We start from the raw sequence: 17,745 nt of genomic DNA, 5'->3' as shown, positions 1-17,745 counted from the left end.
AAGTACTAAGTAAAGTAGAAAGAATATCTACTAGAAGAGAATACTTAGAAACCTCTAGAGAACCTTAAGAACTACTCTAAAAAACTTAAGAAGTTTTACTAGTAGTACTATTACTACTAATACTAAAAGACTAAAAACTAGAAACTTCTAGGTAGCTCTAGTTAAATAACTAAAAGAGATTAACTAGAAGAATAAAGAATTATAGTAGTAAGAATTACTATACCTTACGCTCTAACTACTCTAGCTTCTTAATATTAGCTAAGTTCTTTAAAAGTAGTATATTGCGATAATACTATACTAGTTCTAGCTACTTTTATAGGCGCTTACTACGCGCGTTAGTAGACTACTAGAACTTATATAAAGACACCTTCTAGGCCTACTAGGTTTTAGTAAGGCGCTCTATCTTAAGACTAGTCTTAGACTACTAAAAATATAGATTAGCTACTAACTAATCTAGTCTCTCTACCTCTTTCTAGTCTAGTATCTTATTATAGAGCTAGTTCTTTACTAGATACTTAGAATAATAACTAGAGAATACCTTTATAACGTAACATAGACTATAAAGATAATACGTACTATAGAAGTTATTAGATATATCTATATCTATATATAGAATAAGATTAGTATAATAGTAATAGTAAACTATTAAGAACTTAGTACGCGTAGGTAGTATAGTAAGAATAGAAAGAAAAGAGAGAATATAATACTATAGAACTATAAATAGTACTACTCTTATATAAAAATAGTATAGATTAATAAAATACTATATCTAGAGATAGAATAGAGCTTTAAGATAATGCTTTAGAAGAAGAGGTAAGTATTATAATTATAGAATTAGTAATAGAGTTAGCTAGACTAGAATAGAGAAATAGTAGACTAAGTCTAAAGTTATAAGATAGAGAATTACGTATAGAGTTATAGAAATAATTAGAGTTATATAATATAGATTAGATAGATTAGAACTAGATTTATAGATTAGAACTTAATTTAAGAAAGCTAGGCCTTAGCTCTAGATTCTACTAAGAAGGCGTCTATATATAAATAAGAGAAGCTTACTCTTTATAGCTTCTTATAGTTATTACTTTATTTATTAAAATTACTACTATAACTTATAATTTATAGTATTATTATCTCTACTTCTTTATTACTAAAGATTCTAGTCTAAAGTATACTTCTTATCTTTTCTTATAAAAGTAAGTATTAGTCTTAGCTAAGAGAATAGCTTATAATATAGGTAAGTTAAGATTCTTAAGCTATCTATCTATCTTATATAGGTTTTCTTAAAGCTTCTAGCGTTATAATTCTACCTTTCTTTATTATATTATCTTTAGCTTTTCTACTACTAATATTAAGACGTTATAGTAATTAGTATTAGCTTAGTAAGCTACTTAAGCTTTAGTAGTAGATTAAGAGAATTATATAAAGATAAACGCGTTATATTTATAATTAATTAACTAATTAGTATCTAGCTATATTAGTATACGCTACTTATAGTTAACCTAAATATTAGTTTCTTTAAGTAGCTTATAACTAATTATTACGTTATAGTAGCTAGTATTATAATATATAAAATAGATACGTATTTAGTAGCTCTTTAGTACTAAATTAGCTTTAAAGTATTTATCTATCTAGCTATTAGGTTATCTATTATATTTAGTAAGAGAAATAGGTTCTATATATAATAGCTTAATATAAAGGTTTTTTCTAAGAGTCTAAAGATACTTTAGGTATACTAGAATATAACTACCTACTCTAGTATTAATTAAGTTTCTAAGCTTAATAGTAAGACTATTTATAGATATTTAGTAAAGTAGAGTAAATATAAAACTACTAAAGAGCTTTTTATATAGATTTATTACTCTAGTAGATAGCTCTAGAGAGAAGACTTCTTCTAGAGCTAGGCTTTTTCTAAATTATTAGATTTATATTCTAATATATTATTCTTAAGTACTTATAGCTCTATAGACTTAGTAGATATCTTCTCTAGATTAATATTCTTAATAGCTTTCTACGTAGTAGAAGCATTTAGGTAATTATAGCTTATATAGCTAGTTTACTAGTATTAAAAGTAGATAACTAGCTTCTTAATTACTAGAGCTCTATTAGATATTAGTAGAATATCTAGAAGAGTAATAGGTACGTAATATAGTATTAACGTAAGTATATTACGCTTTTTAATTTTTCTAAATATATAAGCTTCTTCTTAGATAAGCTCTCTAGTAAAATCTTAAGTAAGATTTATATATTAATTATAATTATAGATATACTAATATTAGTAAATACCTATCTATATATATAGACTTACTAGAAGCTTCTTATAAAGCTTTTCTACCTATTAGTTTATTAAGAGCTAGCGCTTCTACGCTAGATAAAAGAAATTAATCTAGAAGTATATAAAATTAGTAGTATTTTAGTAATATAGCTTCTAGAAATTATAGTAAATATTTAGCTTTTTATAGAGGTCTATATAGCTTCTCTCTAGCTAATTAAGTATATATTTATAAGAAATCTATATACTACTATTTCTTAAAATATATAGAATTATAAAAAAAGTCTAGTATATATCTTCTTCTATCTATATACGTATATAGGCTATAATAGTTTTCTTAGTATTCTTAGCTATCTCTTCTAGGTACTAGTCGCGATTAGCTTAAAGCTTATCTTATAAGCTATCTCTCTATTACTTAAAGATAATAATCTTACTATCTAATAGTAATAGAGAGTCTAGAAACTTAGTAGAAAGCCTTATTTAGCTCTCTAAATATTACTTAGTTACTAGTAGTATAGTAAGCGTATACGTAGTTAGATAAGAACCTAGAATAGAGTTATCTAGTAGTAATACGCTAGACTTACGTATACGTAGTATTTAATTTATAAAGTATATTATATATTTAGCTTCTAGAGTAGAATTATAGTTATACTTATAGCTATTAAATCTTTACTAAAGTAGTAGCTTTTTTCTACTATAAATTCTAATACTTTCTATATATAGTATCTTCTTTAGTAAGTATATTAATAGTAATCTAGTAATATATATAGGTTTATTATTTAAGTACTTAGTATATAAGTAATTAGCTAACTAATTTATTAATAATTTTACTTAGCTTTTCTAGAAAAAGCTTCTAGAGCTTTTTTCTAGAGATAAAGAGTATATAAAAGTAATTTATAGCTAATAACCTAGATATTACTAAGCTCTAGCATAGCTATACTAGCTTCTATTTAAAGTTATTATTCTAATTCTTATTAGTTATTATATTATATTATTAAATAGGCGATTTATAATAATAATAATATTAGTTTAAATAACTAGCTAGTAGGTTCTCTACCTAGAATTTAAGAATTATAAAGATAAAAGAGTACTATAAAACTAGAGTCTTACTTCTAGAGTTACTTTATAAGAGTTTATCTATAGTATTTAAGTAGTTTAACTTAGATATAGCTTTTTATTTAAGAAGTAAAAGTATATACTACTAGTAGAGTAGCTAATTATTAGCTCTACTAATAAAGTAGAGAATTATTAATTTTTAAAATAGAAAGAAGTTTCTATATATAGAAGTTCTATAGAAGTTCTTCTATATATAGAGCTTTTACTAGCTCTCTTTAGCTTACTACTAGGTGTATCTTTCTACTACTAACTAGATCTACTAGTAGTCTTATATAGCGCTAGAGAGGTAAGTAATTAGAGCTTCTATAGCTTTAGTTCTTAGAGTAAGTAACTAGACTTTTATAGCTCTAATTCTTAGTATAGCTATTAGTAAACGCTTTTTATAAAGCTACTTAGTTTAGTCTAATATTATACTACTGTCTCTAGCTAAAGAGATATTAACCTTTAGATAATATAAAAGCTAGCTTCTAGTCTCTACTACTATACGTTAAGCTCTAGAATATCTAGCTAGATAAGTTAATTATATTATAAGCTATTCTCTTAACTAAGACTAGAGCTTACTTTTGTAAGAGAAGGTAAGGGGTATACTTTAGGCTAGAATCTTTAGTAATAAAGAGGTAGAGGTAATAATACTATAAATTATAAGTCTCTATAGTAATTTAATAACTAAAGTAATAACTATAAGAAGCTATAAGAAGTAAGCTTCTTCTAGTTATATATATGTGCCCTCTTAGCTAGATTAGGTACTAAGGCCTAGCTCTTATAGATCTCTTAGATTAGGTTCTAATCTCTCTAATCTACCTAATTCTATTACGTAACTCTAATTATTTCTATAACTCTATACGTAATCTCTTGTCTTATAACTCTAGGCTTAGCTTACTATTTTCTCTATTCTAGCTAGCTAGCCTTATTCTTAATTCTATAATTATAATACCTACCTCTCTCTTTAAAGTATTATTCTAAAGCTCTATTCTATTTCTAGGCGTAGTATTTTATTATTCTATACTACTTCTATATAAGAGTAGTACTACCTATAGTTCTATAGTATTATATTCTCTCTTCTCTTTCTATTTCTACTATACCGCCTGCGTGTACTAAGTCTTTAATAGTTTACTACTACTATTACGCTAACCTTGTTCTACGTACTAGCGTTAACATATCTAATAACTCTTATAGTACTTACTACTCTTATAACCTACGTTGCGTTATAGAGGTATTCTCTAGTTACTATTTAGAGTATATTATAAAGAGTTAGTTCTATAATAAGGTGCTAGATTAGAAAGAGGTAGAGAAGCTAGATTAGCTAGTAGCTAATTTGCGTTCTTAGTAGTCTAAAGCTAGTCTTAAGGCAAAGCGCCTTACTAAGGCTTAGTAGGTAGATTTAGTCTATCTTTATGCAGAGTTAGACCGCCTATATTTCTAGAAGGCGTCTTTGCGTAAATTCTAGCAGTCTATAGATACGCGTAGCAAGTGCTTATAAAAGTAGTTAGAGTTAGTGTAGTATTATTACAACGCGCTACTTTTAAAAGACCTTACTAATATTAAGAAGTTAGAGTAGTTAGAGTAGAAGGTATAGTAATCTTTATAGCTACAACTCTCTATTTCTCTAAGTAACCTTCTTTAGTTGTTTAACTAGAGTTATCTAGAGAATCTAGAGTTCTAGTCTCTAGGCTTTAGAGGTAGTATTACTAATAAAACTTCTTAAGTTTCTTAGAGTAGTTCTTAAGGTTCTCTAGTAGCTTCTAGGTGTCTTTCTCTAGTAGATATTCTTTCTATCTAACCTAGTATTTCTACTAACCTTATATACGCTTTTTATCTAGTATTCTTTTAACCTTATAGTTCTAGTCTAGTTCTACCTTAGTTTATTTATTAAGTAGCGTACTATTAAGCGCTAGCTTAAGTCTAGATTTATAGAATATAGAGTATATTCGTATTATTAGTAGTAGCTTTAGTCTAAAGTTAATAGGTCTAAGTTGTTTGTCTATCTTAAATAGTCTAATTTACAGGTAGTTAAGTTTTTTACTAGGTTGTTTAGTGCGTAAGTTTTTTTATAGAATAAAAACTTTACCTCTCTTCTTAAAGGTTAGTCTCTTAATTCTTTTCTTATTTACTTGTTAGGTTATTTTTTCTACTATTTTCTATAGTTTATTATAGATTATTCTTATTTAGCGCTCTTTTTTCTTTACCTTTAGAGAGATTATAGCTATATATATTAATAATCTATATATTCTAGCCTTATAGCTATAATACGCTTAGTAGAGAGTTATTTCTATAGTTTTCTATTTTACTATATTATACGCTAGTTACGCTATAGATAGTAGCTTAATCTAGTTATCTTGTTTCTAGTTAACGTAGTTTCTTAGGTATTCTTTTAGAGTCTAGTTTGTTTATTCTATTTAGCTATTAGTCTATAGGTAAAAGCTAGTTAATATTTAATTACTTATTTCTATTTAGCTAAGTAGTACGTTCTAGAACTTAGACGTAAATAGTTTATCTCTATCTATAGTAACCTGTTCTAGTATTCTATGCTAGCTAAATAGTTATTAGCTTACCTTATAAGCTAGTTCTTTAGCTTTAAGAGTTTTACTAGTTAGGTAGAAGTATACGTATTTAGTAAATTAGTCTATAATTACTAAGATAGTATTACACTTTCTTTATAACGTAGGTTCTATTAACCTAGGTAGTTTTATAATAAAGTCTATAGTAACGTATTACTATAGTACTATAGGTAGTTCTAGAGGTTATAGTAACCTATATAGTTAATATCTAACTACTTTATTTTATTAGTATTTTATATATTCTTATACTATCTTTATAACTTTTTTCTTTATTACTAGAAATCTATATTCTTACTATAGTCTTTTAAGAGTACGTTTAATTTCTTAGTATCTATATATTATTATGCTATAGAATTCTTAGAGAAATTCTATTTATAGAGCTTCTAGTACCTTTCTTCTTTCTTACTTATTAGGTAGCTCTAGTCTATTATTCTACTAGTCTTAGATTTCTATAACCTAGCTAATCTATAGGCTATTATACTCTAGAGTTCTATCTAGTTTAGTATAAAGTATAGCTTTATATTTCTTCTTAGCTACTACTATATAGTTAGCTCTTTAGCTAAGTACGTCTACTACTCTATTTTTAGTACTCTTCTAGTATTAGATTATAAAGTCTAGTGTAGCTAGCATTTCTACCTACCTAACTTATTATCTATTTAGCGTTTTTGTTATTATAAACGCTATAAGGTTTTTATAGTTTAATACTACGTTAATAGAGTACTTAGCGCCTTCTAAGTATATTCTCTATTTCTTTATTACTACTATAATAGCTATAAGTTTCTTATTATATATATTATAGTTAAGTTCTAGTACTAAAAACTTTTTTAAGTAGAAGAAGTATAGTTAGTACTTACTATCTTCTCTAGATTAGCTAAGGTATACTTCTAGAGCTTTATCTAACGTATCTATTTTAACCTATATTAGCTTATTTTTATTAAATATTTATAGTAGTAGTGTAGTAGTAAACGTTTATTTTAGTATTTTAAACGCTTATTATTATAGGTCTTTCTACCTAAACTCTTAGTTCTTTTTAGTAACTTTTATAAGTAGAGTAGTAATCTATAAATATTCTTAGATAAACTTTTAGTAGTAGTTTGTAAATTCTAGAAAGAATTATACTTCTTTTACTATTTAGAGTATAGACTAGTCTAGAACTACCTAGACCTTGTCTATCTCTATTTGTATTCTCTTGCGAGTTAGATAAAATTCTAAGTAGCTAGTCTTTGTATAGTAGAACTTACTCTTATTAGAGGCTATAAAAAGTCTATACTCTCTAAACTTTTATAGCATTTTCTATACGTAGTTCTTATATTCTTCTAGTTCTCTCTTTAAGTATATAAGTATGTTATCTAGGTAGACTATAGTAAACCTTTCTATATATTTATATAGAGCTGCGTTAATTATACTTTAGAACGTTACTAGTATATTAGTAAGTCTAAATAGTATAACTAGGTATTTATATAGACCTTCTCTTATTCTAAAGGCTATTTTCTACTTATGTTCTTTTTTAATTTATATCTAGTAATACTCTTCTCTAATATTAAACTTTATAAACTACTATACTCTTATAAGCTAGTCTATTAGTTCTAAGATTATAGGTAGTAGATATTAGTTTTTTTAAGTTACCTAGTTAAGCTGTCTATAGTTAATATATAGTCTTAACTATCTATTCTTCTTTAGTATAAATAGTACTAGTAAGGCTATTAGACTTTAGCTTTCTTAAATGTATTCTTTTTATAGAAGTCTTTCTAGGTATCTTTAGAGTTTCTCTTTTTACTTATAGCTAAGTAGGTATATAGATTCTAGTTTTAGCGTAGCCTTATCTTCTATAGGTATTTTATAGTTCTATAGTTTATATTTAGGTAGAACGCTATTATTCTATCTATTAAATAATAATACAAACTTCTTATAGTCTTTCTTAACCTTCTAAGGTAGTTACTCTATATTAGGTTATAGCTTTTATATCTATATAATACTAACGTCTTAAGGTTATTTCTTTACTTATTTTATTAAACTTATAGAGAATATTCTTCTAATCTTTACCTCTAGCTTTTAGTAAGCTCTTAGGTAGTGTCTTACTTTAGCCTTCTATACTACTCTAGGCCTTTTCTAGAGTTTTAGCCTAATTTAACTAATATTAGAGTTATGTCTTTGTAGCTAATCTAGCTCTAGAAGTACGTCTATATTTTCTAGTTCTATAATATTATAGAACTATTATTTCTATATTTTCTAGATATCTAATACCTATACCTTAGTTTCTAAGTAAATCTATTCTTAGCTAAAGGTAGGTAGCTAGTTATCTATAAGTTATACTTAGTATAGCTATTATTTCTCTTAAAATAGTATGTTCTATAGTTTTACTAGGCTAGTAGAAATATACGTTTTTACTACTCTACTATCTACGTAGGCTATAAATTTTTTATTTTCTAACGTAGCTTTTACGCGCAGCGTTCTAGGTTTTAGAGTAATAATCTTGCCTATAGTCTAAATAGAGCCTTTCTAGGCTTAACCTCTATCTTAAAGGCCTGCTAGTTTTTTAACTTTAAAGAGGTAGCTAGTGTTAATCTCTATTTCTTTTCTACTATATATACTAGGTATCTTTCTAGTAAGTATATAGTCTAGTAGAGTTTTATATATTTATTCTTAGCCTTTTTTCTATAGTATAGGTATTTCTATTCTAGAAAGTACTATCTATAGTTAAGTGTATAGTAGTTAGAGTATTAGGCTATCTATTCTATAGTTTAGTATTATTCTTAGTAGTATTAGTATTCTATAGTATATTACTTCTATAGTTTAGCGTAGTATTCTTTGCTATAGACTTTCTTAACTAGTTCTAGTATTACTATCTAGCTAGTGTCTCTAGGGCGTAGGTTTATATATATAGCTACTTAGATTTCTTTCTTATCTAGTTCTTGTATACTAATAGCTATCTTAACTACTACTTTACCTTCTTCTCTATAGACTACTAGTAGGTAGGCCTAGTAGACGTAGTTGTAGTCTAGGTAGTTACCTTTATATAGCTAGTATAGTTCTTATTATAGGCGTGCTTTAATTTTCTAGTTATATATAAATAGTCTAGAGAGTTTCTTCTCTTATAATAGTTTAGTTAGGTGTATCTTATAGAAGAAATTCTTATACTTACCTCTTTCTATATATCTTAGTTACTACTATTTAGCTTTCTAGGCTCTAGAGTAGTTTATAGAGAAGCCTTAGTATATCTTCTAGATATACGTATACACTTCTTTATCTATAAAGTATTCTACTAACCTAGCTACTTTCTTAAGAGCGTTTAACGTCTTCTAGAATTTATTATTAGTAAATAGAATATTCTAGTATACGTGCTAATAGTTTTATATATTATAGAGTTCTACGTATATCTAGCACTATTATACGTTAATATATTATTAGATAGTATCTAGAGTAAGGTATTTAGTATATATAGAGTATTCTAGCATAATAGCTCTAACTCTTATTAAGTACTATTCTAAGTTAATCTTATCTCTCTAGTATATTATATAGCTATTATTATAGTATACTATTTATATAAGGCTGTTATAGTCTACTTAGATTATTCTAACTATTTTCTTTTTCTTTAGGTATTTTTACGCAAAGTATTCTTTTTCTCTATAGACTAGGCATAGTTCTTTCTTAAAGTATTATACCTTTTTCTTATTTTTTAGAGTTTGTTTCTCTTTCTATAGAGTTTTAACCTAGTCTAGGTTTATAGAGTCTTCTTAGAATATAGTCTATAGTTGTCTAGTTCTAACTATTACTAGAATAAAGTAGTCTTTTATCTATTAGTGTTCTAGATTTTGTTTATATTATTAATTATTAATCTTAACTACTATCTCTATAGTGTTGCTTAGATTTTCTAGTTGTTTAGCGTGCGCGATGTTGTTCTTAACTAACTTCTTTAATTCTTTGTAGAAGAGTTCTGCTAGCGTAAGGTTATTCTAGTCTAGGCAAGTACTTAGCTACCTAAACGTTACTATATACTAGAATGCTAATCTAGTCTATTATAGTTAGAATAGCTTTTCTTAGGCTACTTTATATACGTTAACTTCTCTAAACGTTTCTCTAAGGTACTTTGTAAACCTAGTCTAGCTTTTAAAGATTTTATCTATAAACTATTATATTCTTTTTATATTATCTTTGTTTTCTAGCTAGTCTAATATATAGAGTTTAGCCTACGTAAAAGCCTTCTCTTCTATATTTATTATAGCTTCTAGAATCTTATTCTTATTCTATAGAAATACTATAGCGTTATACTATAGGTAGAGTTCTATAGCTACTAGAAATACGTTAAGATTCTCTCTCTTACTCTTAAAGCGTTATAGTAGAGTAATCTTAGCCTAGGCCTATTACTTTACTATAGCTAGCTCTTCTACCTAACAGACGCTTATCTTCTAGAGTACTATAATAACTTGCTAGAGTTCTATAATTTATTCTTCTATAGTTAGCTTCTAGACTTAGACCTTTCTAGATTAGGTTCTAACTATTAATATAATAGTTCTACTCTTTAACGTTAGGTAGTTATTTTATTATAAGCTGTTCTCTTAACTAAGACTAGAGCTTACTTTTATAAGAGGAGGTAAGAGGTATACTTTAGGCTAGAATCTTTAGTAATAAAGAGGTAAAGGTAATAATACTATAAATCGCAAGTCTCTATAGTAATTTAATAACTAAAGTAATAACTATAAGAAGCTATAAGAAGCAAGCTTCTTCTAGTTATATATATATACCCTCTTAGCTAAATTAGGTACTAAGGCCTAGCTCTTATAGATCTCTTAGATTAGGTTCTAATTTATAGATTAGGTTCTAATCTCTCTAATCTACCTAATCCTATTATGTAACTCTAATTATTCTCGTAACTCTACACGTAATCTCTTGTCTCGTAACTCTAGGCTTAGCTTGCCGTTTTCTCTATTCTAGCTAGCTAGCCTTATTCTCGATTCTGTAATTGTAACAAATTATAGGTAATATAGTCTCTATAAGCTATAAGAATAAAAGTAATAAGTAGAGTAGGTTAAGTTAAATTTAGCTATGTAAAGATAAAAAGTAGAAGAATACTTTATAAGCTCTCTATATATAGAAAGCTAAGTACTAAAATGCTAGATAGAGTTATATAACTTAGGTAAGATTATATAACTCTAGTAAATACTAAGCTAGACTATTATAGTAAGTACTATTATATCTTTATAATAATCTATAAAACTTATAGTATATAGTATTTATAACTTAATAAAGGTTTCTAGAAAATTTTTATAGAGCTAGCTCTTCTAGATATAGTATAATAAGAGATAAAAGTTTAAAAGCTTCTTTCTAGAGTTTTCTTCTCTAACTATAGATATATATAAATAGTCTAGCTATATAAAGTTATATATTATAAGTCTATATATACTATAAGCCTACTATATATTTAAAAGTAATAATTTTAAGATAGTTTTAGTATATTTCTCTCTTTCTATACTATACTACTAAAATAGCTTTACTTTTAAATAACTACTTAAAGCTAGTATATTATTAGGTTATAAGCTCTATATAGTTAAAGTCTACTATAATTTATATAATAATAAGTTTATATAGCTAGATTAACTATATATATATATATATAATTAGAAGAGAAAACTCTAAAGAAGAAATTTTTCTAACTTCTATCTCTTATTACGCTATACCTAGAAGAGCTAGCTCTATAGAAGTTTTCTAGAAACCTTTATTAAGTTATAGATACTATATACTATAAGTTTTATAGATTATTATAGAGATATAATAGTACTTACTAGAAGTAAACTAGGTTTTTTCTTAAAAGTTACCTAAATACGTATAGCTTTTTAATTACGTAATATATCTTAGTATAACTTTAGTTTAAGGTGTAATATACTATAAAGAATATATATATAAATTTTTATAGAAAAATATTAAGGTTTCGCTTAGTTATTTAAGAAAAACAGGTTAATTTTCGTTAATTTTCTTGCTAAGAAAAAGGTAGTTAGCTTACTTGTATAGTCGGTTCGCTTATAAAGTACGTTACGTAAAAAGCTATATAAAATATAGATAGAAACTTAGTTTTTATAACGTAGTTAATATAGCTACGTATTAGAATCTTAACTTAATAGCTATATACTATCTTTAATAGTAAGAAGTATCTAATATTAAGTAGCTATAGAAGGTATAATAAATATACTAGTATATAAAGAGCTATAATTTTATTCTTCTTATAGTACTACTAGAATTTAATAGAGCTATAGCTTTTATAGCTATCTAAAATTAGTAGGTAATATACGCCTATAACGCGACTCTTAGTATACGCGTTAAAGTACTTTAACTACGCAATACTAACTTTATTTATTATCTAGCCGCTTTTAGAGATAGCTATAACCTAGTTACGTAGTAGCTAGCTACCTTTATACTATACTAAGAAGTAGTTCTTACTTATAATAATAAGAAATAGTAGAATCTATATATTACCTACTACTCTTACTATTATAATTGCTAAAATCTACTTATAATTATCTAGTTAAAGGCTCTTTAGTTATAATTATCTTTTAGAGCTAGTAACTACTGCCTAAGGCGATATTATTTCTATTATAAAGCTAGATTCGTTAAAATTATACGTGTCTTTATTAGTAATGCTATACTTTACCTTTATATTACCTACTAGATTAAACTACGCCTAAATAATTATAGAATCTTCTTACTTTACTCTCTAATAGTTATACTTATAATTAAGCCGTGTTTTAAGCTTAGAATAGTGTATAATAAAGTAGTTTAGCTAGATTTAACTAATAGCATTCTTACTCTACTTAGTAAGTAGCTTATTAGCTATATCTTAAACAGTAGTAAGATAGAGAGTAAATTCTTACTCGTCTAGGTCTAGTATATACTTAACTATTACCTACTCTTTATTTATAGTAAGCTTTGTTTAATTAGATATCTTTTTACGTCTTTAAGTTATTCTATCGCGTTAGTTCTTTAGCGTTAATTAGTAGACTCTATATATAGCTACGACGCGTCGTTCGCTTTAAATTTAGCTAGTCTAGAGAGTAAAGAGAGTAAGCTATATTCTAGCTTTATAAGAGAATAATTCTACGTAGGTAGCTAGACTTATAGTAGTTAAGATAATTTTTAGTAGAGGCTTAGTAAAAGTAGTCGGCTTAATAATATAGTTAGCTTAATAATAAAGTATATTATCTATTTATTAACTATTACTAGAATAATTAGTTAGATCTTTTACTCTATATAGACTAGGTATAAGCTACGCTACTATATAAAACTATAGAACTATTATTATATAAAATTAAATTTAGATACTAGCTAATATACTACTAGAATTAGAAAAAGTATAACGTACTTTATAAATAAACGCTCTATATAAACAAACGCTCTATATAAACAAACGCTCTATATAAACAAACGCTCTATATAAACAAACGCTCTATATAAACAAACGCTCTAAAAATACTAAGCTAGAAAAATTAAAAGGTTTTTCTTAAATAACTAAGCGAAACCTTAATATTTTTCTATAAACTTTTAGATATATATAGAACTATATTATATACACCTTCTATTAAATTTGCACTATATATTTCTTATTACGTAAGCTAGAAGTAAGCCTTTTTCTAAAAGTAGCTATTCTTTAAGTTTAAATCTTAATAGTACTAGTAAACCTTAATAATAATCTATAAAACTTTAGAGATATATTATATACTATAGTATAAAGTTCTCTGTAAAGTTTAGTAGCGTTTAGCTTAGTAGTACTAGAGATATTTACTTAAAGAGTCTCTAATAAGAAGTTTAGAGGTTTCTTCTAGAAATAGATAGATATTACTAAGCTAGACGCTACAAAACCTTATAAAAGGCTTTATACTATACTATATAATATATATTTAAAGTTTTATAGATTATTATAATAGTTTACTAGTTCTTATAAGGTTTATACTCTAAGAATAGCTACTTTTAGAAAAGGCTTATTTTAAGCTTACGTAATAGAAAATATATATAGTACAAATTTAATAGTAGGTGTATATAGTATAGGTTAATATATATTTAAATTTTTATAGAAATATATTAAGGTTTCGCTTAGTTATTTAAGAAAGACTCGTTAATTCTTAGGCTTAGCATTTTTAGAGCGTTTATTTATATAGAGCGTTTATTTGTAAAGTATATTATAATAAAGATCTCTACTTTATATAAGTATCTTTTATAGTAGAAAGCTTAGACTTTTACTAAGAAGTAATATAATACTATAAAAAAAGCTACTAAGATTATATAAAGTAATATTATAAAGATATAAGCTAGATAGATACTCTAAGTAAATAAAAAGTACTAAGAACCTAATTTTACTATAGATAACCTTATCTATATTAAACCTTATAGCTTTTTAATATATTAGTCTAGTATAAAGCTTAACTAGTAGATATATAGCTTTTATCTAATTATTACTATAAAAGTTTACTTCTTCTAGCTTTAGCTACCTACGTATATATGTATACATAATATCTTTTATACTAATTAGCTAAGAAAAGTCTTAGAGCTACTACTAGAGTAGATAGAGCCTAAGTAGCTATCTATTAAAGTTAATAGTAATTTAGAATTACCTATATATAAGATACTAGATAGCTATCTTTATTAAGATTATCTTTAATACTAAGTTATATAAGTTACTTATAATTCTAACTCTACCTAGTATAATACTATAGGCTTTATTAACGCTTTCTATAAAGTAAAAAACTTTTATATAGTATATTCTAATAAGCTAGAGCTACTATTATAATTAGATACTTAGATTAAGATGTATAAAAAAGAGAAGACTCTATAGAAGATAGTAGAGAATTTAAAACCTATATAGATAGAAGATAATAGAGTAACGTAAAGGCGCTACTAAGTAGAGTAAGAAGTAATTTAGTAATAAGATTAATAGCTAGAATAATCTTAGAGGTATACTTTAGAGCTTAAGAATAAGCTCTTTCTATAAGAAAGAGTAATATAATAGTCTAGCTTAGTATTTACTAGAGTTATATAATCTTATCTTACGTCTTAGCACTTAGCTCTCTATATATAGAGAGCTCTTAAAGTCTTCTTCTACTTCTTATCTTTAGATAGCTAAATTTAATCTAACCTACTCTACTTATTACTCTTATTCTTATAGCTTATAAAGACTATACTATCTATAGTTAACTTATCTAGCTAGATATTCTAGAGCGTACGTATAGTAGTAGAGACTAGAAGCTAGCTTTTATAGCTCTAAACTTTTATAAACTTCTAGACTATTTATAATATATTATAAGCTAATCTAGCTAGAGTATCTAAAGTTATAGTATAATTTAGATATAAGATATATATATATCTCTATTCTTTTAGAAGCTAGTAATATATTATAAAACTATTTCTAATAAAGCGTTAGCTTTATTATAGCGCTTCGCTAATACTTTAAAGTAGAAGTAAGAAAGGCTCTTCTGTCTAAGCTTTGTAGATAACATTTCTCGTAAAACTTTTAATCTCTATCCTTAGTTTCATCTTCTCTTCACAACCTGAGGACTCTGCCACCAGAGCGTCCTGCAACCTTCTTTTACTCCTCCCACGTTAGCCCCGTACCTTGTCGTCGCCTCCGACCCTCCAGCCCTCCAATTATCGACCCCTCCCGTTCTTACTTGCAAGCCCGACCCGAAATCCTTTCTTGTTCACGAACATCCTCCTTCCTCGTGCCTCCGATGAGGCTCGAAAATTTCGTTGTCGCCCCACATACCTGAGTGGATTTGCGGGCTGCTGCGTCACGACCGTGTCGTCAGCACAAGCTTCCCAACACCATTTGCCAGCTGGCCCTCCCGGTGTACACCTACCAGCTCCGTCCACTGGACGCGACTTCCTACGATCTCCTATCCTTAGCTTCGCCTTCTACCCCTTCCCGACCTGAGGCCTGAGGCCTGAGGACTCTACCACCAGAGCCTTCTGCAACCTTTTTCTCCTCCCACGTTTGGGCCCGGCCTCTCAGATCTTGCTGCTGCTTCTTCCGTCCTCTTTACGCCTTGGCTCCGGAACTGATGGCGTGAAGGGCCACGCCACAAGGACACGAGGCAGTGCCTTTAGATCAACGGATGGCATTACAAATTGCAACGGTTCAGCTGGGCACGGACAGACGCAGATGATGGGTTGGAGTCTGCGACAGAAGGCAAGGAGCAAAAAAATATCGCGGTGATCATTTCAAGACTGGACAATTCTTCGACCTCTACTGCCGAGATCACTTTAGTTAGAATCTGACCAAGTCCTACTCGAGCTTCTATCAACTAATGTGCATATATTAGAACTGACCACCCTCGAGAGTGCGCTGGACGCTCAGGAGCAACCCTGACCCCTTCGACACCGACAGTCCTCGGTGGAATTTGCGAACGCGAAAACGACTGTCTGCTCGCCGAGCCCATTATCCTACCTTCAGACGCTCACATCCGGAAACGGCCACGCCGCACAAGGAAGGAGGTATGGAAAGCACGAGAAACGAGGGAAGCAAGAGAGGCAAGGAAGGCATTGGCATCTCACAAGAAATGCGAAAGGGGAGCTATATGTGGAAGGCGTTTACCTAGGGAAGGACAGATCCACAAGTTCGTTGTACACATGTTTTGGCTATATCTACCCTCTACCCCCTACCCCCCGATAGCCCAGCAGCGTGAACGGCTTGATGGCTTTGGTGATGGTACCGGCCTCATGATCACGTGTAATGATAGTCTGCCGGTCCTGACTCATGTAGTCCGGACAAGGCGCTGGCCGAGGTAGTGGTAACGTTTGAGGGAGAGATGGTGACGAGAAAGCGAGATAAAGAGAAGAGGTGAGTGAGAATTGAGAGGAGCGTGTGTGCTGCCAAGGAGGGACGAGATGAGGCTCCGGGGGTGGAGCGCCGCTGGCTTTTTATGTAGGTATCTCTACTCTGTGTAGTTGGCATTATAGGTCGCCCGAATCCCCCCACTTTTCTGGCAGGGCTTCCGGCAGTCACGCCAACCCCACCTTTGGCGATTTGTCGAAGAGAGAGCTGGTGCTGACTCAGCAATCCGCCACTAATCACACCTTACTTCATTGAGAAGGGACTAATTCTGGTTAGCAGAGTCTAGGCAGCAGGAAACACTCGGACTGATGCCTGGAGTGACCCCGCTCCATTCCGCCTCGGTTCCCATTTCAACGAAGCATGTATGCGTTGGCAAACGAATGACTCACAAGGCTGAGAATCAATCCAACACTCTCTTACCGTCAGCCTCAAGTTTCATCAGGTAGAGGAGGATCCAGGCCGATTGGCTGGTATGTCTTAGTTGTGGCTTGCAGGATGTATCTTTTGTATCAAGGCTAGTCCCAGCACCGGTTCCAAGCTTGGTGTTTGCATTGACCGGTTGTCCAGCCTAGCGACATCGAAAAGGTATAAAATATCTGGCTCACGGAACGCTTTTTAATAGTTCGGAGACTCAACCCTCATCATCCATCGTCGCAATATTTGTCTGCCTGGCCCCGAAAACTTCTGACATAACCAACTTGCCAACTTTCACGGCCTGCCATGTCTGACCCTGGCCAAGCTCGCCGGGACGTCAACGATGCAATCATTTCATCTGGGTCCGGCACGGTCGGAATGGTAGTCGACGCCGGCAGAGCCTCCCAGGAGAAGCGTGAGGAACTTCGGCGCGAGAGGGATAGGCGTGAGGCTGAAGAAAAGGCATCTCGAGAGGCTCAAGAGAAGGCCGCTGTTCGTAGTCTCTCAAAACTTTCCGTGGCATGAGATGCTAACCAACACAGAATGGCGGCGACGGTGGTGGCGGAAGCTCCTAA

General features: G+C 29.4%; 1 protein-coding gene across 1 annotated transcript; it reads left to right on the top strand.

The window, feature by feature from the left end:
* Nucleotides 1-17,476: 17,476 nt before the first annotated feature.
* Nucleotides 17,477-17,745, top strand: BU26DRAFT_560666 (uncharacterized protein; the record flags this gene model as incomplete). The annotated part of the gene is made up of 2 exons (XM_033832819.1): nucleotides 17,477-17,662; nucleotides 17,713-17,745. 2 exons carry the CDS (start codon nucleotides 17,477-17,479, stop codon nucleotides 17,743-17,745), a joined length of 219 nt encoding a protein of 72 aa, XP_033688362.1.

Source organism: Trematosphaeria pertusa, assembly GCF_010094035.1.
Source record: "Trematosphaeria pertusa strain CBS 122368 unplaced genomic scaffold BU26scaffold_3, whole genome shotgun sequence".
Classification (NCBI taxonomy): Eukaryota; Fungi; Ascomycota; class Dothideomycetes; order Pleosporales; family Trematosphaeriaceae; genus Trematosphaeria; species Trematosphaeria pertusa.
This window is presented reverse-complemented; position numbering and strand designations above follow the sequence as displayed.